The 27,976-nt window shown below is 39.5% G+C and overlaps 1 protein-coding gene across 8 annotated transcripts; it reads left to right on the top strand.

Moving 5' to 3' along the window:
• The first annotated feature begins 15 nt into the window (after nucleotides 1-15).
• On the top strand, nucleotides 16-27,976 carry Hsl (hormone-sensitive lipase). 8 transcript variants are annotated; one of them, XM_086979483.1, is made up of 15 exons: nucleotides 16-176; nucleotides 869-8,376; nucleotides 9,267-9,490; nucleotides 15,591-15,768; nucleotides 19,598-19,698; nucleotides 19,989-20,099; nucleotides 20,245-20,547; nucleotides 20,842-21,018; nucleotides 21,493-21,751; nucleotides 21,895-22,113; nucleotides 22,673-22,788; nucleotides 23,120-23,227; nucleotides 23,387-23,596; nucleotides 23,825-23,955; nucleotides 24,164-27,976. In XM_086979483.1, exons 5-15 carry the CDS (start codon nucleotides 19,660-19,662, stop codon nucleotides 24,267-24,269), a joined length of 1,779 nt encoding a protein of 592 aa, XP_086835609.1. In that variant the 5' UTR covers nucleotides 16-176; nucleotides 869-8,376; nucleotides 9,267-9,490; nucleotides 15,591-15,768; nucleotides 19,598-19,659; the 3' UTR covers nucleotides 24,270-27,976. The 8 variants fall into 8 exon arrangements, with proteins under 8 accessions (XP_086835609.1, XP_086835608.1, XP_086835607.1 ...); XM_086979482.1 differs by having other exon boundaries at nucleotides 9,267-9,555; XM_086979481.1 differs by lacking the exon at nucleotides 9,267-9,490 and adding an exon at nucleotides 11,813-11,900 and having other exon boundaries at nucleotides 17-176.

Genomic DNA, 27,976 nt, shown 5'->3' with positions numbered 1-27,976 from the left:
CCTTGTGTATAAACTTGCTGAATTGGCTCGTGGATATCCTTTTTGCTTACGATAATTGAACGTAGCGGAAGCAAGTTCCGTGTTTCCGTAGTAGTATGAAATTTTTTATAGTTAGTATTTCTTTAGGGACCTGTGAAACTTCGCTATGGAGTCCCGGTTAGTGTTTAATATGTCAGGTATGTACGTTACGCTACAGTTCTTGTTAGAAGGTACTATTGTATTGTTTTGTTGATTTAATGGCGTCGCCACGTGTGAATTTCAAAGACTTCTGTTATCAATCACTGTATCTAAAATCGTAGTGAATTAAGGCAATATAGCTATCTGCAGCTTATGTGCCTGTTGGATTGTCTTTGCGACGCTTTTTGGCGAGAATCACGTTTATTGGAAGCTGCTGGTACGAAACAGTCGCTGGCTACGTGATACAGTGAAAACTGCTGTCTTTTTACTGGAACGACATGTGATGATGTCCACATAAGGGAGTGGCTTTGATGGTATCTGCCGTCGGCCATATCCTGGGATCAAATGTGAGCAGCGGTTTCAAGCTGTTCAGATACCCGGTGTGGAATAGCAAGGATTGGGCCCTCGTCCTATTCATGTTTGCTCGTGGCAACGGAAGACCTGTGAGCCTAATTTTGTAAGCATATTCCTAATCGTCTCCGAGCCCCAAAAAGGGCTGTGAAGGTGGGGAAAAACAATGCTAGCTACATGTTTTAACAGCGCTTATTTGCAAGACTTATACAAATAAAAAAATCAAAATAAAATTGCATCATATGAACGAATGCATACAAATTTATTATTAGTGAAACAGCAGTTCTGTGTTTTTACCAGAAGTTTAGATACTAAATGTTGTGTTACTATCTTATTACAGGTTTTGTTTTTAGCTAGTGTTTATTCAACCGGATGGAAGAAAACGCAGGATCCACGACACCGACTAAGTACGAGTGTTTCCGACACGGCTGTAATTTTTTTTTCGTTAATCCCCTATCGCACCTCTAAACAGTGTTTTGGGGGTGGGATGGCGGATCGTATTGTCAAATGTTACATGAACAAATAATTAATCGTATATTTAAGTAATGGCACTTTATATATTAAAGTGCCATAACATTATATTAATGTTATTGCTGGCAATGTAAACGGCGCTGTATTAGCGAGATCCGTTCGTGCGTATCAAACAGTTCATCTGCTGGCATATGCAACCTGTAGAGCGCGGATTGTACGTACTTTTCGCGCCTGAAAATGACACAGCTACATCAGATTTTGGGCAGTTCAGGACCTGAACTGGCCGATGCCGAGCTCAGGGTAAAAGACTGCTACAGAAATCTTTTTATTGATAGACATCGCAATCATGCACGTAGGCACCGACATGCACACACCTGAATGTCACTCCAGGCAACAATCGTCAATATCTGTTAGTAGTTTTGAATTGGTCGCTTGCTTAAACATGTGCCATTCGTATGTCATGCATAGGCCTGGCAAATGACTGGCGCCCTTCCGGCAAGCAACATAATTACCGATTAGGTGAGGGATAGGAGTTTCTTGGTACTGCTTTTTTTGACGGCTGTCTCAAGTTCTCGGATTCCACAGTGACCGTTAAATCAGGATTGTCGATCGAGGTGTTACTGAAAAATACATATATACTATAAAAGCTGCTTGTGACTCAACCTTTCCGCATCGCTGCATCTAGTTTCGGAGAGACAAAAGTCAAGCAAAAATACATTTGAGTCGATTTATTCATATTCGGATTCTTTTTTGACGAATCGGAATTAAGCTGTTGGCTCACAGCAATAACAAAAATGTTACCTTAATTCAGACACATTCAAAAATACGTTCTGCTTGACACAAATACAGATATTGGCTACTTCTTGCCAAGTCTGCCTATACCAAGCAAAAATAAAGATTTACTGGGCGTTGTCTAAATTTCTAGACATTGCTCAACAAAGCTTTCCTTACTGCTAAAACTATTTCGCAAACTTCATTCACTCATGACCAGCATGTACGCACGCCATACAGCGAACTACGAAGAGCACGTCTTTCCTCGCACTCCAAGCCGGGCGTTAGCGACTGATTGGCTCGCTCGAACAAAACGTGAGGCACAAGAAAGTGGGTCGTAATGTCACCGTTCATCGGTTTACCGCTGTTCGGATATACAGCGCATCCACATTTAAGCTAAAAACGATCTTTTTCTGACCTGTAGCATGTAGTTGTGTATCTTGGCTTGTACCGGCATGAGCCGACTGACTTCATGGGTTGGCTTTTAAACAGAACAAGCGAAACGACAACAAGTGGCAAATAGGCCTCGATGAGTCTTAAACAAGCTCACGGGGGCCAACAACTCCTTGAACAATTAACTAAACATTTCTAGTGGACTTTATCCTATATAGGATAGCTGCCCTTACAACTGCTGTAATGGCCTGTAAACGCTTTTACTGCCTATCAAAAGGGCTCACAACGAGTCACTGAAGCTCTAACCTCTTAGTGTTAACTTTATTGATACACGTATGGACTACCTTGACATGTCGTAGAGAAATCTCAACGCAATGTTTTTTGGTTTTTCTGCGAATATCAGATAGTGCTGTAAGAGTACAACGACGTGTAGAAATCTTAATTATAGAATGATTTCTCGATCCGCGGTTCTGAAAGTTTGTTTTGCTAAATCAGAATCGCTGATTAAGCAGAGCTTATTAACTGGCTTAGTGTATAGTGTACGTTATGTTGTTTTAGCGTGCATCTGAAACCTAAGCGAAAATGAGGGCTTGTAGTAAAATCAACGATGCCGTCTCACAATCGTTGTAGTTGCTTTGGCAAGCTACACATATTCTACGTTTGCTTCTTCAGGTTGATCCTTTTTTACTTAGTTACTGACGTGTACGTTTTTCTAGCAGAACGTATACGTCCAAATGCTAAGTTATATGAATTCTACTGCATTTTTATGCTCAACGTTCATTTCTCTAAACGTGGAGTCTGATTGTGCTGTTACAACAAACATTAGTTTAAGGATGTTCCACTCAAAAACCGCATGAAGGGACAAGTCTTGATGGCTCTGTCGTCGACTATGTTCCGAGGCTCGAGTGTGAGCAGTCATGCCGTAAGCTGTTCAACTTCTCAGTGCGGTATAACAAGAATTGGGCCCTTGTTCGAATTGGGGCGTGTACATAAGCTACCAGTTGACCTGCGAGCCCAATTCAGTAAGCATATTCCTAATCGTCGCCGAGCCCCACAAAGGGCCGTGAAGGTGGGGAAAGACAATGCTAGCTAAAATATTTCCACTGTTTATGATAGCATAATAAGTAATGTGCTCTCGTTCACACACGTGCTATGGGCAGTTCTAGTTCTGGCCACGTCTTCGCAACGAGTTATATTAAGTGTTGCCGTTATAAAAAAGCCGTTGTCTTGTTTATTTTTACCTACTCAACGGTCCCGTATGGAGGCACATAACTGTCAGCTTCTGTTGTTTGGCTTACTTACCTCTCGACTTTCCATTTTATTTGTAATGAAACCGAGATCACAGATGTAAGCCATAAAAAATGCCGTTTAGTGGTACCCTCTTTGTGGAGATTCGCATGGGGTGTTAGGTTTGGACGGTCACAAAGCCAACACGCAAAGAAGCGGCATTTCTAAAGTGAAATAGAAACGTTAATTTCTGTCGATTACGGTTAAAGGTTCTAGTTGATAGTATAGAACGTAGCTTAATTAGTGCTTAGTTCAAAGTGATCGCAGGCCCTTCTAAAACTTGCGGGCATCTTTCCTAAGCAATACGGAGTAGAAGCCTACTCAGTGTTTCCTTACGATTGTTACAAGGTAAAAAAGTGGGTTTCTAAACACGTAAACTTCAATCATTTTTATATAAAATGCACAAAATTTGCACGAACTACATGTATGGACTAAACCTGGATAATGACGCCGCACCCGGTAGCGGCTCGGGGCTTTAGTAAAAGTAGTATTTAATGAAGGTTGTTTTTCGCTTTGATGTCGAATATCGAGAATAGGCCATCGTCCAAACTATTCGCACGTGGCGACTAAGAATTTGCGTGCCTGATCGAGAAGCACATTCCTAAATGCCACCAAACCCCAAAGGAGCTGTGGAGATAGGGAAAGATAATGTTAGTTTTTGTACATATCGACGCTTAGATTCTGTATCAAGGTCTTCGCGGTGGTTCCTTTTTCATTTGTCTAGTACCTTTATAGGGAGATAATTATCTCTTTATGGAGGTACCTATCTGTCAGGTTTGGCGTTCGGCTTACTTACAACCTCTCGACTTTCTGTGATTTTTATTGAAACCGAGACCACAGACGTAAGCCATAAAAATGCCGTCTAATGGTACCCTCCTTGTGGAAATTCGCACGTGGGGTTAGGTTTCGACGGTCACAAGGCAGACACAAAAAAACTACATAATCTGTACAGTATGCAACGAAATATTTTATCCTTATGTTTACAAGTTCTGATAAACCCATAGCACATACCCTGATTAATTCTTCATTCAGAGTGATTGCAGGCCCTTCTACCGATCGCGCCTTTTTTCCTAAGCAATGCAAAACTCGTCCAAACTGTTCGCACGTTGCAACGAAAGACTTACGTGCTCGATCCAGTGAGCATATCGTCAGCCGTCACCAAGTACCACAAAGCAAAAAGTAGAGAAAACAATGCTACCTTTAGAGTTATTACAGATATCGATGTTCGAATAGTGTGCCGAAGCCAAGGCCTCCGCGGTTATCTGAAATATCCGTGGGGTTTTTCATCTTCGGAATAAAAAAACTTCCAGTTAAAATTCTGAATCGCTTATTAAATAGCGATTTCGACGAAGCCCTGGAATACATAATAATAGAAGTTTCTGATAACATCAAACACCTTCCACTTCACACAATAGATTTAGTGTGGGCATCATCAAAGCGTGGTACTATGTATATTTATGGTAAACCAGGACACGGTCTGCATCAAAACGCTTGGTATAGGTTCGGATACCTACCATGCATAAAACTGTAGGTTTATTTCAGCTCACTGATGTGCTCCTAAAAAAGCAGAAACATTGTCGGGGTTACTTGGGTCTCGTACTGATGCTTAAGGGACTAACATTGTGAGGAAATGAAGGTTTTCGGACGTTAATGTAGTTAGGTCGTTTGCAGCCGTTCAGGACCAGCGTTTCACGAAGTACGCCTAGATTTCTGGTCATACCTTGAAGCATTGTAGGGATTAATCTAAAAAAATAGTCTTAGAAAAATAAGATCTAGGTACTTAGAATAAGAAGAGCACTAGGGCTAAAAATGATGGGCTAAAAATGATGAGATTTTCGAAACAAAACTAATGGGCACGCATTTAATCTCCAGTTAAACATAACTGAAACGCTGAAGGCTATGGTATACGATGCGATTAGCCGTCGAAGAAATCTAAGTGGCTGAAATAAACAAGGCTGCTGAAATAGTCCTAGCGCTGATATTACAGATTTCCTTCACTAAGGAAGCGCGTATCGCTCCGTCTCACATATTTATATAACAGCAGAGCGCGAATCCCACAGCACCTGGGAGCATTGGTGACACGACTATCTAAAAGCCTATATGCCCTGTGCGGCAGATAGGTGTACGTAAAATGAATTTCCTCCTCGATAAAGTAAAACAAATCAAACACAAATTTTTATAACACGGAACATCCAATGGCCTTGGATACTACAAGCGTAAGTGAGCTTCAATAGGAAATTCTCCTGACAGAAAAAGCTTAAGCATAATTCTCCTCCACGAACGGAAATCTGAACGCCGGCTTGGATCAGTGTGGTAACTACAGGTGATATAACGGAATATAAAACGAACGTCAAAGCAAACCGCTTTGCTATAAATAACACGTCATTACTTTGGGTGATCACAGATTTTATCATAAAACTGTATAAAAGCCAAATAATGCTACTGATATATAAAAATGAATTAAGTACAGCGTTTTACGCGGAAACCTTCGTAAACCAATGTCTTACAGGTAAATTTCGCATCTACCTATGTAGAACACAACAGAAGTGCGTTGTACGTATTTCAAGATCCTGCGTAATATTGAGAGGGTACTCCCAATACCGTGAAACTGTGGGTAACGGCTCGTTATAATTTTAATATATAGATTTATTTGGTCGGGCACGCATATTGTAAGAAATACTTATATTTGTGGCAGAGCTCAGGCAAACTATTCCGGCCGGCGGCCAACCACACCAAGCAAAGGCGTACGTTAGAAATGTTAGTTTTATTGTAAACAGTAAGACTTCGCATAATCTGAAGCAGTTGACAACTCTGCACTTCGTAGAGATGGAGAAGATAACTACATTTCTTCCACCATAAGTTATGACAATGTTGCTTCTTGATGATGCTTCTTAATGCGTCTATCAACTGCATGATGACTATCTAAGTGTAAAGAATCGAATTCTAACTAGCCCGAAATGCGCTTCTCTCATGTTTCACTTGGTACGTTAATTTAAAAGTGCGCGAAGTTAGCGAACAGATGATTTGCAGAGAAAAAAACAAGCCATGCAAGAATAATAATGACTAATCAAGAACATTAGCTATAGTGGACTTTAAAAAATCTATTGTCTGACCTAACTTTATTGTCTCTCGGTTCTCCAACTAATTAACTATGCAATCTAAACATTACCATTTACATCTTGCGGCGAGATTTCTAGAAATAAGACAAACCTAAAAACGCCTAGCTTAAGGAAGTTACCAAGCATGCATTTGCATGTTTTCTTCACGTTACGACGGGTTGCTCGCGTTGTCACAAAAGCTTCTGCAGTTTCTAGTTTCCTTTGCTACCCACACCGACAGCCTACTGATCATTGAAAGGCCAAGCTGAACATCGTAAAGGCAGAAATTCGAAAGAATTTTGCTAGAGCGCACTGAGTGCCGTTACGACGTTGTGGTACATTTCGTAATCTACAACTCGATAACTAAACCGCACAAAGCTAATCAAGGTTCACGATTTTGGCACATCGGTCAATGGTTCTGAACTAAAGGCCCTCGAAGCTCAATATCTCCGATGGAGGCTAGTGCAAAAAGAACGGCAGCGTCGTATTTGTAACAGCCTACCTCACACCGAAATCGGTGTAAATAAGCCCATATAAACGTTATTAATTTATACTGATAACAGACTATTTCTCCTCCTAATAAAATGTAAATTAATTGTATAATACAGTTTGCGAATGTGGTGTTGCTGAGTACAAACAATCTTCTCTGAATAAAAAACTGACTTAACGACAAGTAAACGATTTCAAAAAAAAAAATCTACAAACTGTTTTCGTAGCAAAACGCTATGCTGAAAGAACTACACCACCCCCAGCACACAAAGCAACTACGGCCACTCAGTTCTTCGCCAATCGGCAAATTATTCGAAATTGAACTTCCTACGCGCCTTCGCTTCTTCCTTACCCTCTCCTATCGTAAGTCTTTCTCTCTCCTTCTGCCTTGTTCGCTGCGAATACGCAGTCAGCAAAGTAAATGAAAGGTATAGGGCAAAAACGGAAAGGACGACGGTTCGCCGTATACAAACAATGGGAAAGAGTGAGTCTGAGAAAGATAGCAAGCCGTCAGCAACGTACGACGGACCGACGGCGTTGACAGCCGAGGAGCAACCGAGGACTGTCTTGACGACAGATTGTTGCCAGTTGCCAGATGCGCAAGGCAATGCAAACCAAAATGCTGCCGACCTGTTGCAATACGACGAGCGTAAGACCCTACTAGAACCTAGCGCTGATGAGTCCAGGCGATGCTGACTAGAGGTCGCTGATATTACGGTTGGAAATAGTCACGCGAATGACTTACGAGTTGAGGCTATCTCGATTATGTTTTTCGCCATCATTCTTGTGTTGTCAGAGCCTTCTCGCTAGCCGCAATATTGCGGTTTGACAGCTCTAACGCACTGCGAGTATCGAGAGTGCTCTGTGTTTTGTAAATGGAAGGAAGAAAAAAAGCAAATTATTGAGTCCGTACACCTGTGTGGATTTGAGTTGTGGTGGGGTGACCCCGGGGTGAGTCGTGGGGCTTGGGGACAGGAGTAGTGCGACTAGCCTCTTGCTTCAGTCTGATAAAAAAATAGTGGTATTTAGAAGCCGAACTGGATGTGAGCGAGCGGCTACCGGAAACTTGTTAAAGAATTCGTAATTTTTCTAAGCAGCATATCCAACGACAACTGTTGCGATTCTAAGGAATTTGTCGTTCTTCTTGTAAAAGTACTTTGTTTTTTATCCTAGAAAAAAACTGACCTATATTTGAGTTGTCGTTATCGAAAATCAGCGTTACTGTAAAACCAAACTGTAACTAGCGCGTGAAGAAGAAGCAATGCAGAAAGAAACTACACAAAGCCCGGATCCGCCTTTGGATTCGTACATGTTTGGGATTCTACAGCAGACCTTACAGGTGAGTCAGGTTGGAATTGCTTCGATATCTTGTTAACGAGCCTGTAGTTAATTAGAAATCCTTTCGGTTATTTTGGGTGCAGGCCTCATTTGCATATAGCCTTAACAGGTTCACTTCTAAAATTAAAACTGCCTAGAGCCCGAATATAGTTAGTGCTCTATTTTTTCTACATTACGATTTAAAACTATAATTTTCTGTTTTGCCAGTGTAGTTTGTTCGTTATGAAAAAGACCTGCTCGTCTTTTGGCTTCGCCGATGGCTCGACTCTTTCCTCATAATAATAATAATCGGTTTACTAGTGCCAAGACTACTGTTAGGTCTGCCCAGTTTTTTAACATCAAATAGTCCGTGTCAAATAGTTCGTCATAACCAAAATAGCTACAGCTTTTAGATCATCAACTGGTTCGCTCCATATTTGCAGTCACATTGCAGAAGACAGCTGTAAACGAGTGTCTAAGTATTTCACTATTCGGGTTTAAAAATCTAATCATAGACGATAACCATCTAATAGTAAAGCATATAGCGATGAACGAAACTGATGATGTTAAACTCTAGAAACGTATAAAAGAACAACGTACGACGCTTTGAGGATGGTTGGAGAAAACGTCATACGCAAAATTCTATTACTTTATTGAGCAGTTTGCATGTTTCAAATATTAAAGCGCAGATGATAGCACCTGCGAGCCAACGGAACGTAAGTATCAATGGAATTCGATGATCGCTATAGGCTATGGTATTTTAAAATGAACAGCCCGATAGTGAAATAGGCCCAATAAGTTTGCGCCGGATATAAATTTGTACAGCCATGTTAGCCGAAGCAACAATAGACTTTAAGATAGAGAGAGTTGTCTTACAAAATTATTTTTCTCGTAACGTATGAGTTGCTCCAGATTTCGCTGCCGAAGAGAAGTACTGATTCACATTGACCTGTTACGTGGGCTCGGGACACACTCAACAAGTGTGAAGCACGAGCATTGCTTTCCATTGCGCAATAACGTTGTTCGTTAGCTGCCGACAAAACAAAGATGATCGAGGTGTCGATCAAACTTTGTTTGAAATATCGTGTTCTGTATTTCACCCAGAGCACCGTTAACGGGATGCGAACGTGTGCGCGGTACGAAGCAGTACACAGTGTACAGTGAACAAGATTCTAAGCTGTTTCTTAATTCATATTCTTCTGTACGTATACTCTATTATGCCAAGGAACGTGAGTGATTATTGCTTGGCTTGAAATTCGTTCTTGACTATTTTTCTAGGCTAAATTAATCGAACTAGATCGAACTCATCGAATAGATGAATTTTCGTTTGCATTAAGTATTTAATACTCTACGTAATATAATAATATTTCCACAGCAAATTGGGAGCAAACCATATCAGGTTATACCAAAGAATATCCTTTCACTGTTTCGTGTAGTTGGTATAATAATCATAATAATTTAGTAACACTGTTTCATATTAAACATAATTAAATACTAACATATTAGTTTTGTCGGTCTCGATCTAGATTTTGTTGTACAAGTTTTTTTTAGCCTAGCCCTAATGCTGGTAGCTGCACTACAACGAAAAATCCATATACGTTCACTAGACACAGGTATATGTGACGCTCTAAAGGACATAAACATATTAATTTTTTTGACATTACCGCCCGTACATATACAATTATATTTCATGTTGTTGTATAGTCGTGTGCTGACGCGGATGGTTGGCTTTTACGCGCCAAAGTGACTATACTAGAATAGTCATCGTTGTCGTCATAGCAATAGTAGCGCCACCAATGTCGTCATCATCATCTTAAGGTAATGAGCATTCAAATGTTGGACAGCTGCCATTTATCGCGTCAATAGTGGTCCTTTAAGCAGTAAAAAGTCCAGCAATGCCACGAACAACATAGCAGTAACCTGGTACAGCACCACAAGGCCTTACCCGGTACCCAGTGGCTTCACAGCGAGACAACCAAATTGTTTGCCGTTGACCTAGCTGGACTGGAATGCTAGAAGCTCATCATTCTTATCCGCTCTCAACAAAACAGGATGGTGTTAGCACAGGACTAGGATTAGCTTCGCTACGCCAGACTCAACTTCGCTGAAAATTGGTGCCATTGCTGATATCTAATACGGGTTCACAGCTAGGGGCCCGTGAGCTACGTGTTACTGTTACCGGGCTATCGTTCAAATCGTGGTCAGAATCGTGTCGGTTCATGATCCTCATTCGAAATGCAACAAGCACCTAGTACTTCTACTTATGATGTATTACTACCTGCAGCCATAACTCACAGACTTTCAGTACTGGTTTCTTTATTTATAGCAAACAGAATGTCTGATAATAACAACACACGTTAAATGATTAATGACGATGTCGCCCGTCATGTTAGTTGCTATTATAGCTACGATATTTTAATACAATATAGCCATCAATATCAGCAGCGGGCCTATGTTGGCAAATAAGATTCGAAAACGTTACATGACGTTGCTTGTATGTAGTAATGTATAGATCGAGAAGAAAAGTGTGTGTATCTCTAGCCGTGAGGAAAAGGGGGCGTCGTACTAGAGCCTGTTTAAGCAATAAGGTCATTATGGGGCAGCTTTTGCATAGTTAGCAAGAGAAAAAAAAAAAAGAAAACTCTACAGCCCGCGCTTGTTATTTCTCATATCTTAAATCCTGTTCTGTCTGTGATTAGAAGCGACTGTCGGGTTCGAGGTCAACGCTGAGCTTGAGAAAGCGAATCCGTATGAGAGCAAAACCACTGGTTAGCTTAGTTGTATCGATTTTCTAGTGTCACCAGTAATGTGATGAAGATGCAGTAATGGCCACGTAAGAGCTTAAGCGGATTTGCACTAAAAACAACAGGATCCAATATTAGTGACAAACTAACGAGAAGCTGTCGGCAATTCATGGGATGTGTCACAGCAGCAGACGTGCGACGATATATTCATTCATAATGCTATTTTTTCAAACAGTAGTGGAAAATGCAGATCTTTATACTTATTTACCGAACCAGCAGAAGCAAACAGCGAATTCATGACGAATATCTATCTCATCCGGTAACTGAATTTTATTAGGTGTCATTTTAATCAGCAGCACTTTCAGCTTTGGTTGATTCGCGGACGTCGATGCAAGATGGCCTGCAGCTTGTCCCAGCTGAATATCCGCGAAGCTACTAAATCTATTTTAAGGGGAGATGCGAACCACATAACATGCTCCAATTGAGATAATATAAGCTCACCCTGATTCTTAAATAAGTACACATGTGCGTTTTATGGACGACTAGAGATACGGTTGAACTATTCATTTGACATCGACGGACACTACTGCTACAAAAATCGGACTCTAAAGCTAATTTGCTATGTAATTCCCCCTGTTGGGTCATCTCTACTACTGCAGAAACCACAGCGCCTATACAAAACTAACTGATCGTGTCGGGTCTGTCTATACATAGGATATCCTTGCAACTTTGCCTAATTCACGTAATCGTGTGGGCGTAATCGCAGCGCAATCGATCGGGAATTGGGTAGAAGAAGCAACGCGTAAGTTTAAACTAAAGCTCTCATTAATTCGGCAACATTGTATGTATATATATAAATTAACAATAGCCTTATCGATATTACGCGTCCGGTTTTCTTCAAGCCGTTCTTCTGCTACTACTAACATTTGTGTACTTCCTTAGTGTGCGCACCGGTCTACGTCTGTGTTGCTGAGTAAGAATATACAGACAAACTTATTTCGAAATTTGTTTATTGAACATTCCTTAGTTCGTATTATCTTGTAAATACGTTCATTTCTATAGGTCGCGATTTTAATCGCGACTCGTTAGTTAGCTGAGCCAGCCAAAAAAAGGCAAGGGTATAAAAGTTCGGAATAGCTAAATGGTAAAATAAAAAAAATAAAGTGTTAGTTGTTAATTGTTGTCTATACTCGTATCTTAATGTAACATTTCAGCGAAATAATACAAACATCATTTGAATTTGTGGGTGCTACGCGCGTATCGACCTAAATTTGAGTATCTACATCCATATGCATACTATATTAGGTACTATATAGCACGTTTATGATACCTCATAAGATATTTTACTCAAAATGTTGATTACACTATAGAATGAAAATATCGTCGTCAATAATAACTTTTGGCTGAGTATTAATAGCAGCGCTCGGAATCACAGGCCAGCAGCTTTGCTTACTTTCCAGCCTTCCTCCTATTTGGCAGTTGTTTCTGTCTATGTCCAGAGTTATAAGGTCTGTTCATAACTGGCACATCGGTAATGGTGCAGCAATGAAATCTGTGTGTTTGAAGATATCGTTATCCTACAGGTTTATGCCACACTGTTTGTTATTTTTCTCAGAAAATCTGGCTTCGTCGAAAGCAACAGCAGCTAGAGGACCATCGACAGCATGCCGCTTCGAAAAGCGTTCACAGCTGATTTTGAATTCATCTGGCTGGCACAGTCACCGTTGCTGTAGTAGCCGGTGCTACCGCTTTTCGGCGGAGTAAACGGTGTCGATGTTAATTTGAAGCGACTTTTTTGGACAATAATGGTTAGACAACAGCGACAATGAAAACAGTGGTTTTTATTTTACCATACGCCTTGTACGTGGTCGTACAAGAATAGCGACTACAAGTTAAACGACGGCGAGTCAACGATAGCCATACAGCAATGAGCGTATTCCGGGATATATTATTGATATAAATAAGGGAGATAATGTAGGCCTTCTTAAATTCTGCTGCTGAAAAAGTATTACCTATTTTCTTAGCTAGATAGCTTGAAGTTCCATATGGTCGTGTCGAGACGGTGCTATACGAAAGCCGAAATTCGACAGTAGATGTGTGAGCCTGTTAGAGTCCTTTTGACTTACGACAAAGCCTGTGGTAGAAGCGCCTTTATCGTCATGATCACAAATAGCGAATTCCTGCAGAAATGTCTGCAATTTTATTACGGTAAAGGCACAAATGCTGCCCTGGTCCGTGAAAAAGTTAGTACTATTTACGGATGCGTCACCCGAAGAGACGACCTGAAAATGGCTATGTCACTTTGCTTCATAATATCACTTGCTTCGGAGTGAAAAATTCTTCTCGTAGTAGTCGACAAGTGACGGTGAAAGTTGATGAAATAATTGTGAAAATCTGATGAAATCATTGCAAGAGCTAAAAACGATCGACACGTGCACCCATATGTTATATAATTAAAATCATCCACCACTAATAGCACCATGAACTGCAAACACTCACTAAACGTTCTTAAGCCATTTGAAGATAGCTGACTACAAAAAAAGAGCTCGATGTTTGAGTGCCGCACGAATTGACGCAAAAAACATTTGGCTGCTACACGAATCCTCTCGAAGGAATTTACTAACAAATAGACGAAACGTCGATCTTTTTTGACAGTGTCGGAGCGCGTACATTTTTAGCGTTACAATAAACTGAATAATAAATAGACAGCCTATTCTGTCGGCAATTAAAAAAAATTGCCGATTAAAAATAAGTGCCAAATTCCCTGTAGCGAGGTCGTCTAGTCCTCTACAGCATTTTCCGTCTTTTTCCTATCCTGAGACCTCCCCTTGAGTTTTGTGCGTACGCACCTCAGCATATTCAATAATTGATAGCCTCTCTAGGTACTGGTTTTCTCGAACAGGGCCAGAAAATCCGAGAATGCGTGTTTGACTCCCTAGAATTTAAAGTTCGGCAACCTTCACACCGAGCCACCTGAGGATATTGTGAAAGCGTTTAAGCACCCGCTGCGCAATTAACTAATTAGACGTTCATCCGTTTTCTCGGAATGGCAAAGCATGATTGCAATTTACATGTAACACCATGGTGTTCCCTTTGATCTAGTGCAGGAGCCTGTTGAAAGCCCGTACTTGAAATCTGCCCACTGTATTCTTTCAATATTGAGCTAAAGTACTGTCATCTCCCTCAAGGGCTGTGCATCCAAGGCGAGTCATTCTTTCAATGCCATGGAAACGCTGCGGGTCTGGCTGCTGTTAGCGGCGAAATTTTACCTTGAAAACGGCTCTGTACACTGCTGATTGACTCTAACAACGACTCGGCTTGCCTATATCTTGGTCCATTCGGTAATCACGTGCAAGCTTCACAAGGACCATGGAATGAGTCTGCGACCCTACAGTAAGGTAGTTCACGAGATCGTCACACAGGCATAATCCTTTGATGCTTTTTAGGAGCGCCTAGATCTCGAATGCCAACTTGACGCTCCAGAAGGAACCACTTGGCCTGAATAATCACGAACAGACCTTCATTCCCTCCTCGTTTTCTATGGAAACGGCTCAGATAGACGAGTCTTCAACTTATTCTACGAAGGTTTGCTGTTCACAGCGGATTCGAACCAGTAGTAACCTATACCTGGCGGAAGTCTATAAACAAACGCTTATGCGACCAACCGTAGACATCTGCTATTTTCGAGGTACTGATCCATTGCTCAGGCATCAATTAGACAAAAAATGTAGGTTCGGCGAAAGTGTGCCTTTCTTCATAATTTCGATCAACACTTAGCGTATTTAGAGCAATAGCGACGGACATGCCCAACAATGCATATTGTAGTGCTGATATACGTATATAATTGTTGCTGGAACAGCCATACACACATGTTTGGTAATAAAAGTTCGTTCGTTTATAAATGGTATATATTTAAATTTAATTATTTATGCAGGCAGTGTAGAACGTACAAGAGAGGATCCAATTGAGACACATTAGAGAAAATTGGAATAAGACAAAAGACACTTGGCTTGACTAATTAGTAATTAGTAAACTAACTAATTGCATTTGTACTTACCTGCGTTTGCCCGTGAGTAAGACAGAAATAAAGAGTTGTGATCTTTAAACACCATTAATTAGTTTGTTACAATATTACTGGAGTTCATATGGTTTGATAGAAAGGCAATATTATACAATTAACTTGTTGACGTAATAACATGGGATACCAAAACTTCGAAGCGTTTTTGTCAATAGGCTTTTATAATCGTATTACTAGCCGGGAGTAAACATTGTATTGACTGTTAAATTGGCTGTTTGTTGTTTACTTTAGTGTGTTTGCTATGCTATTATTGTCTTTTGTCGTATTGGCTTATGATGTCTGTTCGAGGTATAAATGATATAAAAACAGTACATAATTTGCCCTGTGGAGCGTATGATTTTCTTTTCATGTTCATCTTATACATGCGCACGTGGTACGTAAACAATAATAGTTGTCTGCTTGCATTATTTACAGAACAATATCGACTACTTCGCGTGCACGTGTCAGGATGATTTTACGCAAAATTTCGTAGAGCTTCTGGGGGCGGTAAGCGAATTGGAAAAAAAATCATCGCAAATTCACGACATAGCATTTAAGTTTGACGCAGACGCCAATACGAAAGCAAACGGATATCGAAGCTATTCTATAATCGGTAAGGAGGAATAGTTGGATTAGGACCAACAGGTTAACTACAAGTAGGAAAAAACTAATAATAATAAATAAAATAGTTGTGTATATGTAAGTTATCAAGCTTCTCCTTGTACTCGACCGTTAGTTAAGATTAATATAAAATATAAGTATATCCCAAAGTAATATTCGCTAGGAGGGACAATTCAGCCTCGGAATAATAGTATTGCCCGGAGCAGTTCCGATTAACTTTCAGCGTCTATTAAGAGAACAGAAAAATCCGAAAGTTGTCCATTCTGATCCCTGCGTCAATTATAGCTAATAGGCAAATACATCTTGGCTTTTAAGGATACGAATTATTTATGCAGGCAGCTTGTCTGGCCCTAACATTTGCTTAGTTGAATAGTGTGAACAAACGATCTAACCATAGACTGTGAATCCTGCCCTAATGTTCGCAACTTAAAAACAATTAGCAAAAAAATACATTAATCTGACCTCTGTACAACATGTTGCTGTTGCTTTACGACCTAGAGCCACTATTATTACTACGACACGCAAGGACAAACTGATGCCACTCTGGATTGAAATGTTTACTTAAGGCCCGAAGAGACTTCCGCTATGACAAAACCGAATTTCATCTCTCTCTGCGTTATTTCAAATTTACATATTGCGCTAATAATTGCTTATTGGTGCATTAATTGACTAGTACTGATCTTAATTATATTTATGGACTTGGGTACACGTTATGTGGTTAAATGTCTGATTAAGCGCTGATCCGATGTTAATTATTTTTGCAAAGATATTCATCAAATTGTGCGTGGTCGAAAACTTCAACTATAAGAAGGGAGCGGCTTTTTTCCTCGGTTGCTCTTGGGAGACAGATGTCGATTCTATAATAGTTCCGATATTCCTAAACAAACTCGACAGTTTATACTCATTTAACTTTCTGAAGGACGCATATACAAACTGTAATAGCTATAGTTCACCATAGCATAATAATACTAATAGTATTGCGCTTGTCTAGGGTATAAATCATAACAAATAGACTGGGAAACTGTTTAACTAAATATTTTCGAGACGTCCCTATGGTTCCAAAGTTAATCACTCAATGTACATCTTAATTGCACCAGACAGACAGTATATTTTCTAGGATGGCTATTGAGGGCCTCAGCTTATTTCGTTCGAAAAAAATTTATTCGACGAGAACCCCAGCGAAAGGCCGTCAGTTCATGATTCAGCCCTTCCAATCGAGAAAGAAAAAGTACTTGAGCTATGTGCCTGAGCGGTGTATACACTTTTAAACACGAGATTGAGGTTCCTCGACGAGTCCTGTATACGATTTTCAGACAGTTCGATTGACAGAGCCCATGACCGTACGCGACATGACAAAACTGCGCGCGACGAAAAGTCAACTATCTCAAAAAAGTCCACGATGTATTTTCAAATGCTCCATCTCGGACGTAGACACAGTTCGATGTGTGTTGAAAAGCAACCATCTTAAATTCTGCTTAATGGCTTAAGTACTGGACATAAAGTATGAGAAATGTATAAGCTTTTGTCAAGACCCACGATCATCAAGGCGCGGACGCCAGGAAATGGTTTTCTTTGCATCTTTTAACAAGAAGACCGGAGCTGAGATTGGGACAGCCCAGTCGAACAATAACGATTCTGTATATTTATTAGCAGGATCGTATTAGTTAGATACCGTTTTCTACACTGACTTCTTTTCATTCTCTGCAAAAAAACCCATCGACATAAAAATGTAATTTTAAATTCAGATTTCGCATCCGTTTAATATTGATACATTTATTTTTGTGTGAAACGACACTTTAAACAAGAACGGTAATTTCAAGCTTTCCATAATTGTTTCACTGATTTTTTTAACACTTCCGATGAATAAAACCAGGATTGTTGCCTTTAACTCAGCTTGTCCCTATATTAAAGTAGGTCAGCGGCGATTTCAACCTTTAGTATCTTACTTGTCCTTTATTCATACCCCAGGGATCCTGGGGGTGTTTTTAATAGGGTGGCTTATTTTATCGTAATTTGTCAAAGGACTTTAAGAATAGTCATGTAGAGAGACCACTTGATTTTCAACTAATACAATATTGAAGCGTGCATCAAGGTCGCTAGCGAATCTAGAACATTTAGAGCCAATGACCTGCTGAAGAACAAAATGGTGTAACATAGCTCCGAAAAAGCGAATAAACCACAATTAGGCGAAGCTTTGTACACAAGATTGTTTAGAAGTCTACCTTTAAATGTGCCCTATTTTTTGTTACGCGGGGCCGTCGTAATCAATCCAATAAACCTGACAATCATAGGCATAGAAACAAAGCATATCTATGAAAGTGCATAAACAATTCCTCTGTGCACTAAACGGATTAGACATTTTTAAGAAAGTAGAAATTCATAACTTCAAACGCAACCAAATTAAATACACGCATTAATAACACGAATGTGGCTATCAATATAAAGGTTTTCTATAGATTGTACGACCCTAACAACGGGATGCTTGAATGTAGGAATGACAAATGCAGGATATCTTCCAGCTTGATCTAATCGAGCGGAAAAGTAAGCATCAGTTTTTCGATAGTGAGATAACTGTTGGTTTTAAAAAAAAAACATCATCAGGGCTTTGAATATATAGTATCCTAGAAAGAAATATGTAGCCAGCCAGATAAATTTTTCTTCCCCAGCAGTCAATTTATAATGTTCAAATAATAGCTTGATTTATATACCTGCTGTCTTACGCGGACTATCGCGGTGATCTCAACAGTTATAGAGCAAAAGTCAAAAGTTGCCCACTTGGTTGCTTTAGATACCCTCGTATAGGCTTATATTGTGCGCGAAGACTTTCTCAGCCCGGCGACAGCCTAGGTCAAAGAAGCACAAACCATCATGAATCGGATTGCTCTTTACACACCACAATTTGTTAACTAACTAAAGACTAACTAACAGACCTGCTCAAAATACCTGTTTTTTTTACCTGCTTCGTATGTAGGTATGGGATAGTTCGATTTTTCCAAGATAATAGAATAGATAGGGTTAGGCCTCAGTGGAAAGTCCTATCATACATTTCAGCGGGTCTTTATAATTACGTTTAACTCTGGTTTAGTTGTACAAAATATTATATTTTGTGTAAGTTCAAGCGAGAAGTCTAGCCGCCCATGAATGTTACAATTTTTCACAAGGCATGGCCTTTAGAAGGTACAATAATATGACCTACTACGCCTAAGCTTATAAACTTCTGTAAAACGTATAGCGTCTTTTTGAGAAACTCTATAATCAATTCGTTAGAAAATTCATCAATATCTCGCTTACGATATAAGCGGATCTAAATATATCAAACACTTGTGATAGAATATTCATCGGCATGGGGATTCACTAATATCTGTCTCAATTATATCCCAGTTGGAATAACGTTTTGCCTATAGATGAAAGGTTGTCGCGTGTTTTGCCGTTATACTAACTAAACTGGATATTACCCATTGAGTAAATGACCCATAACGAACCGCAACGCAAACTGAAAAAGATTTAGTGTGCGATCCATTTTTTACAATAATTTTGACGCACCTTGTTATGAACTTGGTTTTGGCGGTAAGCATTTATTGAGCCATATTGATGTCCAAATAAAGCGCATTCATCGTATGGGTCGAAATGTATTTTTTTTACTATAGCACATTTGACGTTCACTTATTCTAACTTCGAATGTCGACTGAGGCTGTAAGATTAGCGCTTTATTTACTTGCTAATAACGTCATCACTGACAATAAACGAGAAGGTGAGTGTATAATCAAATAAATACGTGATGAGATATGAGTAACTGTGTTAACTTTGTTTTTTTTTTTCAGTTGACCGCTTTGTATCGAATACGTTGGACCTCTGTCGGCAAATTGTTGAAAAACGAGACTCAATGTTTTTCAGAGCGGGAAAATTCGCTAAAGATGTTGAGGTAACAATCCGTGTAAAGAAGCTGTAGTATAAGTAACTAAATAAAATTTCCCGTACTGTCCCAAGATCTAATTCTTTATTTAAAAACTTTGGCCCCGTATAGGTATGAACCACAGTTTTGTGTTCTGCATAAATAGTGTGAATTATTTCTAAATCGTGCGTGCATTTCTTAAAAGCACGCAACACAACCGTATTTTATTATACAAATACAATTGTAAAACCGGAAAATGTAAACTATAATGCTCGTAACGGCAAATATCTGTAACCCTTCTTCTTTTAAATTCTATACAGGTTCGCGTAATCGCATCCAAGGAAATTCGCAAAGCTGGAGCCATGCTAATTAGTATGGCAAAGCATGCCGATGACGGGGAACTGTTTCTCAGAGACAAAATGGACTTTAAGGTGTGTGGCTAAAACTTTTTCTTGCACTCCCTAAATTGTAAGTCCTCAAGTAATTCATATTAACTCAAATTATGTTTATCCCATAACTAAAAAACCTGACAAATAACATCGAAGTCAATGGCCCTGTTTTAATTATTTCCTACAGGCACTAATGAAAGACTACACTTCGTTCGACATGAGACCGTTTTTCGGTCGTCTTCTGGGCTTCACAATGTGTGAATCGTTGCAAAATTGCCTAAGCGCAGTCAGTATTGCAATGGCCACGTTTTCGGAGCAGTACCGGAATGAATCATCATATGTGGCTTCCCTAGCTGCCACGCTATTCAATTCGACACGTTATGGAGTCGATATCGACGAGCGAGCTGAACGCAATGCTTCCCTCGTACGAAATGTCAGCGTAGACTTTCTCAAGAGCTTTTGGACTCTTAATGAACTACCGGTCACAAAGGTTCACAAAAAATATACTTGTTTCTAAGTTCATATTGACTTATGCTCTAAAGAGAACATAGGTAAAATTAATAGGTTATAAAGATAATGCGATAACAATTAATAAGAAATCGTCTATCATTTCATGCTTTTCTTCTTTTTCTCTAAAGGAGGACTTGATTACTCGTTTTTTTCTTAATCTAAATACATGTGTAATAAAATCGGCATACTCAATATTCAAGTGTGAATACACAGTGCAAGGTTCGGACAATACCTGTGGATACTATTATGACCATCCTCCTTTTCCGATATTCAGCGTATTCCGGGTTGGATATGTCCATCGCTTGAAGTGTGCGAACGTGTCACTCTCCCATTGGAGCCCCTCAAACTCAATCGCGAGGGGGAGCATCTTGACGTCCCTTACCCAATGTCGCACGTGCCAACCCAGCCCGTTAGGGGACGCTTATTCTCGCACGTCCGGCGTCAGGGTCAGGTAAGCTATAATAGGGCTATTTGGACTATATTATTTTTAGTATGCTCATAGAATGTGCAAGCTTAATGAGTTGACTGGTTGACTATTCTATATCAAGTTATTTGTGTTATAAATACCAGCAAATTTGACCCGCGTAGATATAATTACAGTTATTTATTGTTATATTTCATATATTTACGTTACATTTCGCTCATTTGAAATTGTTCTCAATGTGCCGCCGGAAATAAATCTAAGAAACTCTAGTCCTGAGCAAAAAAAAATATGCCGTTCTGCGTTGCAGATAAAAATAGACGTGATTTTTCCGGTCTAATGGGCCAGTCTCACTATCAGTAACAATTACCGGTATATAATATGTGTTTATCTATTGGCAAAATGAGCTCCGATCCGTTCGATATTAGATGAGCGTTTCCATTGTGCGATAACACCTGTAAACATTTATATGACTAACATAAGATTATTGTATCTCTATATCAGGACGCTCTTGTGGGTGCGGCCCCAACGTCTGCGTACGAGTATCCCCCGACGAGTACGATGTTTCTCCACCTGCACGGCGGCGGATTTATCGCGCAGTCGCCCGACTCGCACGAAATCTATCTACGCCAATGGGCTGCTGATCTTGAAATGCCATTGCTATCTTTGGACTACACGCTGGCACCACAAGCACCGTTTCCTCGTGCCTTAGAAGAACTCTTTTATGCGTATGCATGGCTTGTGAATAATCCCTTTGCTGTCGGTTAGTATAACTGTAGTGTTAGAAAAGAATGGATTGTGAGTCAATTATTTGAAATCCATATAAATGACTTGAGTATAGATACGTCCACGTTATGCTGTATATTCGATTCTGAGTCAACGCGTTTAACGTTTAACATTAATCAGGTTGGAGCGGAGAAAAAATTGTGGTGGGTGGTGACAGCGGCGGGGGCAACTTATCAGTGGCTCTCGCTCTCAAATGCCTCCATCTCGGTGTTCGGCCACCAGATGGGCTGTTCGCAGCGTATACGCCGCTTAATCTGCAACTTACTCCATCCCCCTCCCGACTTTTGTGCGCCATGGACTCGCTGATACCCCTCGAGTTTTTGCTACATTGCCTTCACAGTGAGTACTGCACTCGATTGCGCTTGATTTCTGCATGCGTTCAAATGCAAAACTAGTCAATCGAAAGACCTATTAGAAGACAATGCGATGTCGACAGCGAGTTCCTATTGGATTGTGTGAACCACACCTTGAATTCAGTAAGTACATTAAGAGAGACCGGGTATGTAACATAAAAGAGAAATGGGTATGTAACAGATTAAGATGCAAATACGTGAAAATAGTTAGGCTCAGAGCTTAGAAAAAAGCTGCTTTTTAGTCTAAATAGTATCCGTGTCCGCAATAAAGGCAACTTCTTTCCAACTAAAGGCAATGCTTTTTAAGGCTGTGCAGTGCTATTTTACACAATTCTAACTTTTCCGTTCCAGCTATATCACAAGGCTTCGGCGTTTTTACCAATGGATTTAGTATTATTTGTTGCTGAAACCAGTTGCGCAACAACATAGTATAACCTAATCAGCCCCAGAACTTCAAATCGGTCTGGGTCTCTGTCTATGGTGATCATCAAATTCAATTCTATGCAATTTTTCTGAAAGAATTTGAAAAATATTTCTTTACTCAGGTTATGCCGGAGTTGACATGGAGGCGAGTCCTGATTCTGGTAGTCCAGTCAAAGTCCCTATTGAACACCTCGAACAAGTAAAAATCATTAACAACAAAAATGAAGAAAATCAACAGGTATATTTTCCCTTGTTTTGCGACATTCCGGCATAACTATTTTCATAAATGTTTTTTCTTTAGAGTGTGTACTTAATTTAGCGGATATCAAAAAATTTCTCGTACTCGATGTCGGATATTAATTGATACACCTTTAAGTAGCGATATTCAAAATGAACTTTTATGTTGATAACCTTATAAATCTGTCAAAAACAATAGACTAAGAAAATAATATCCTAAATTTGGAATATTTACTACAAAATTAGGGATATTTATTATAACATGAGACATATTTACTACACAATTTTGAGGTTATCTTGAAAAATATTTTCTTTCACCTCACCCCCTCCAGGAGCGTCGTTCCAACGCGAGCAGTGGCGAAAGCAGCAGTCAAAAAGAGAAAGACACCCTTCAGGAAATTGGCGACGCCGTCTACGATACCACTTCAAGGCTATATCAGGTGAATTCAGCAAACTTGCAAATAACTTATAGAGAAAAATCGGGTAAAACGTTTAAAGGACTAGTCCTTACAACATATCATTGCCATATTATAATAAAAAGTAACGAAAGCATGCTAGACTGCCATAATAAAGTCAAAAATTGATATCTGCCAATACAGGCGCACATCGCCAAGCCCTTAGAGATGTTTACGGGCACAAATCAAGCATGGCAGAACCCGGGCCGCCCGTGGTTCTCTCCACAGTCGTCTGATCCGGAGCGGGCTGAACGAACGTTTGCCCGAATTGACTCACTAGCGGCGTCACCCTTCATTTCACCACTCCTCGCGGACGATCACCTACTTTCGCGTTTACCACCTACATATTTGCTGGTATGTATAATACAGGTGATGATACATAACAACGTCGCGGTACAGAAGCATATCAACCTTGAACGTTACGATATTAGCAGTCGTAGTCAATGTCGAATCATCTTTCATGTCTCCGATGTGAACAAATGCTAGCTGGTGTTTTCTTCGAAACATTTTTCAAACTGTATGCTTTCGTACAGAATCGAATTCCAACGCCTTTTTTGTTGTTATTGATACTGACTGTTGTAGGGCCTTCACCTTGATCCCACCCTTGATGATATGGTGTCGTTCGCCCGTCGACTTCACAGATTAGGCCGTCCTTGCGAGCTAGTCGTGCTCGATCAGTTGCCGCATGGATTCCTGAACTTCCTCCCCTTTAGGTAACCTGCTATAGAAACCTTTACTATTGTTGTTACTAGGTTAAGCCTTACGTACAGATGATTAGAACTCAAGAACATTTAAGCGCAAGAGATGAGTTTATTACTTCTTTAAATTTATTTTCACACGATGACTGACAACCAATTTCAGATAACAATAAACTCAATGCACTTCCATAATAAACCTACTCCCTAATTTTTTTACTCACAGTTCAGAGGCAGCGGATGGTTCAAAGGTGTGCTGCGACATGTTGCGGGACGCGTTTGCCTTTGTGCCTGCCAACCCGATCAACCCCCTTGAAGAGGTCCCTCTATAAACTCGCTTCTTCTTTCGAGTGCAGTGTGCGACAAGCAGACATTGGAATCGATCATTTTATTCATCGCGTTATTAGTCGCCGTCGTAGTAATGCCGATAGTGTTATTACGCCAACATCGAGAAAACCAACCAAAAAGGGCACCAATCAATTTCTTGTTTTTTTTTTCCATATTCTGCCTTTTTTGTATGGCTTCGCATCCACGCCGATAAATCCTCTTAGAATGCAACTATTACTGAGGACACCCGCGTGAACGACAATTGCTATACTGCAGGCTATCGTAGATGCATATTATTAACTGCACGTAGTTTCCACCAAAACAGGCTTAACCAACTTCGAGGAACTTCAAAACGTACGTTCATAAATGTACTCACGGCCTGACTGATCCTGATTACTGGATTAAAGGCTACAGGCCCACCTACTCTTAACAGCAATATCAGTAGTAATGAATCGTAACGCATAGAGCAGATTTTTCTATGGTGAACTAGACGTGAGTCAGCATTTGCAAAGTGGGCAAAGTGTCTACTTTAGCATAACTTCCATTTGACAGAAGTTTACATATTAGGTTGGACGGAACCGGCAGCATGAGTAGTGAATAGAGGATGCCTGGCAGCAGGGTATGGCTATAACAAACCAACAAAAAATGGAAAGGTGGAAGTTGCAAGTAAACGGGATGGGCCGAGGCCAAAAAAACACAGGAAGAGATAAACTAATGTAGAAAAAAACCGAAAGACACACATCTCACACAAGTATTGAGAACACAAGGGGTCGGTAGTATTGCCGACGTGTCACCGTTCAGTTTTCATTATTATTATTAATTTTCATAAAAATGACAGAGTTACAGAAGCACGAGCGAGAGATGAGTGATTAAATGTTGTGAGTAGTGCTATATTCTATGTATTAATTTACAATTGGTCTTGTAGAGATAATGCAGCATGCAAATGCTTACAAAGAAAAACAAGTATTAAAAGCAATCGCTGCAGTATGATCGAAAATACGAGCGAAAAGGTAGAAATCAATGAGAAAACAATAAATAGTATTAGCGCGAAATACCGAGATAAGGAAGCTGCGGTAGAATCCTAATAACAAAGAATACCAAGGAAAGCATTTAGAATTAATCCTCAGATCAACTCCAAATATCTTCTCTGATTACCCGGAATTGACGAGGAAACCAAGGCGCCGTTTGTGCAGAACGCGCTTAAATCTAATCTTCTTCGGTGTTTAGATAAAATATTGTATAGGACGTTTTTTTCTCATTTTATAAAGTTCTAACCAACATCTTTCCGCGTCCTGTGTATATACGATATCAATATCCATTTAGGTACAAATTCTACGGTTAGTTTTCACTGCGGAAATGTTATTCTTCCCGGGAATCCGATAGGATACGAAAGAAAGTAACTTTTTGAAATGGACGGCAAGTCATAACCACTACTGTTATAATCATAGTTTTAAATTGTGCTCGCTTGTGAATGCAGTTCCTATATATATATATATATATATATATATGTGTGAGATCATCATGTTACAAAATGTACACGTGTACGAAACGAGAGACCAAATTAACAATTTAGAGAGTTTTGCTACATTTGATTGTACAGGTGTGAAATAATTTACATGTATGTAGGGACAATTAAATGTAAAACTTGCCTTCTAATGATACAGTTGTTATTTCTATTATATAAACATGAGAAGATGCCGGTAAGAAAATCAATACCATTATATAGATATTACATTTCGGCATTATTATGACATTGTATCTCGTAGCGATGTTGCTATGCAAAAATCGTTTATCAATAATGGAAGAAAAACCATACGCTAAGAGGCCCCTGACCGTATCCGTAATGATCGCCGCCGTTCATTTGTTAATAGCTACGTCCAGAATATGTTATGACGTTGTTAATAGAACTTTACAAATGACGATGCATCTAAAATGTCTTCCTATAACACAACCTAGCAAGACGGGACATCAATAGGGGAGCACGCACACACGTACGTTTGGGTACACCTAAAACTACAGTAAATTGTCGCTCTCTCACACCAAACAGCAGCAAACAGCCATCCTGAACGCTGATCTATCTATGAAAAAAGTTTTAAAGAATCAAAATTTTAAACACGAGAAAAGCTGACTTCCGTAACAACCAGCTAGTTTGATTTGAATGCAACAACGTGTAATGCTTCAGTGGTTAAAAGTGGGGAAATATTACACTTCTGCCAAGATCCCTACATTTTGAGATACTCGCGCGAATCGAGATACATCAAACTAAACGTAGATAGCTTCATAATGCCATATATTGAACTACGTGAGAATCTTCCAGCTGGAAATACGAGCTTTTTGAATAGACAGACAGAACGATGACTTTTTGCGTTGTTAACATTGAAACATTAACAAATGTTGACGAGTTGTGTTTTAACCTGTACAAAAATTTCAAACCTAAACCTATCGACTAGAATAGTGCTGTAGAATGCAAAATGTTTCTATTTTATCCTTTTAGACCAGCAGTCAACTTGGAGGTTTAAAGATATATCACCTAACGAAACCAAAATACATCAAACATAAAAGATCATAACACAGTAATGATACTGTGTTACATCTGTACACATGTATACAGATGTAAACACAGAATCTTTTAGTTTGGAAAACAGAAAATCCGTCTACAATCACAATAATAATAAAATCGAATTAGCTGCATGTTGGTTGTTTACTGAGAATGTGGGACGTCGACTTTCACAAGAAACAATAATATTCAGTTGCTTTACAAATAGTTTTTTTAGTTATTTGTGCGTATAAATTAAGCCTACGATTATGTGGCTGACTACTCCACTCAATACAAGCTGAAATAACGATTACTCAGAGTGCGTTTAAGTTGAACACAGACGTGCTTACAGTATTATCATTATTGCACTAGTACATACTTTTTTGCCTACATATCCTTCTCAATTTAGAGGATCTGGACTAATATATAATAATGGCGAAAGTTGGTATCCCGTTTTATAAATGAAAATTACCGGCAACTATTTATTATCTGTAAATTTCAAATTCGGGGTCATGTTGAAAGCGTATTATTTATAAGCAGTAAATAATCCGTAAGCTAGTTTCTATCTATTTTTCGCATAACTGTCTGTATGCATGCACGCGCACCGCCTAACTACCATAGATGTGAGGAAGGTAAAAATATATTATTTACAATTGCCTTGTTATATATATAGACATTTAAGTATATATTCGTAAAAAAATACCACCACTTTACGAAGAAAAAGAATAGCCTATACCCATTGTTACTGCATTTATGTTTGTAAGTAGTGTTGATATTTTTTCTCTATTTAATGCGTCTTGTACAATGGGCACATTGTTTATCATAACAATGTCAATGTGCGGCCCTATGCAAGGTGCGGCACGAGTTCAGTTTAAGTGTACTTATGGCAGCTGTCGCCATTGGTTGACTGTTTTCAGTCCTCAAAACTCAGAAATCACGAAAAATCTAGAACTGTAGGCGAGTGGAAGACACAATGCATAAAGAAAAACTTAAAATATGTTATAATTACATTTATTAGTATTAGAACCGAGAAAACTGAAAATAGCTGATGAACTTAGGTGCCATGGAAGAGACAACTACGTCTGCGTAATCGATATATTATATGCATGTGACAAAAACTGAACATAACAACATAACAAAAAAAATAAATGAAATAAAAGTATATGAAAAATGCTG

The sequence above is a fragment of the Varroa destructor genome, unplaced genomic scaffold (assembly GCF_002443255.2).
Source record: "Varroa destructor unplaced genomic scaffold, Vdes_3.0 BEIS01000002.1, whole genome shotgun sequence".
Lineage (NCBI taxonomy): Eukaryota > Metazoa > Arthropoda > Arachnida > Mesostigmata > Varroidae > Varroa > Varroa destructor.
This window is presented reverse-complemented; position numbering and strand designations above follow the sequence as displayed.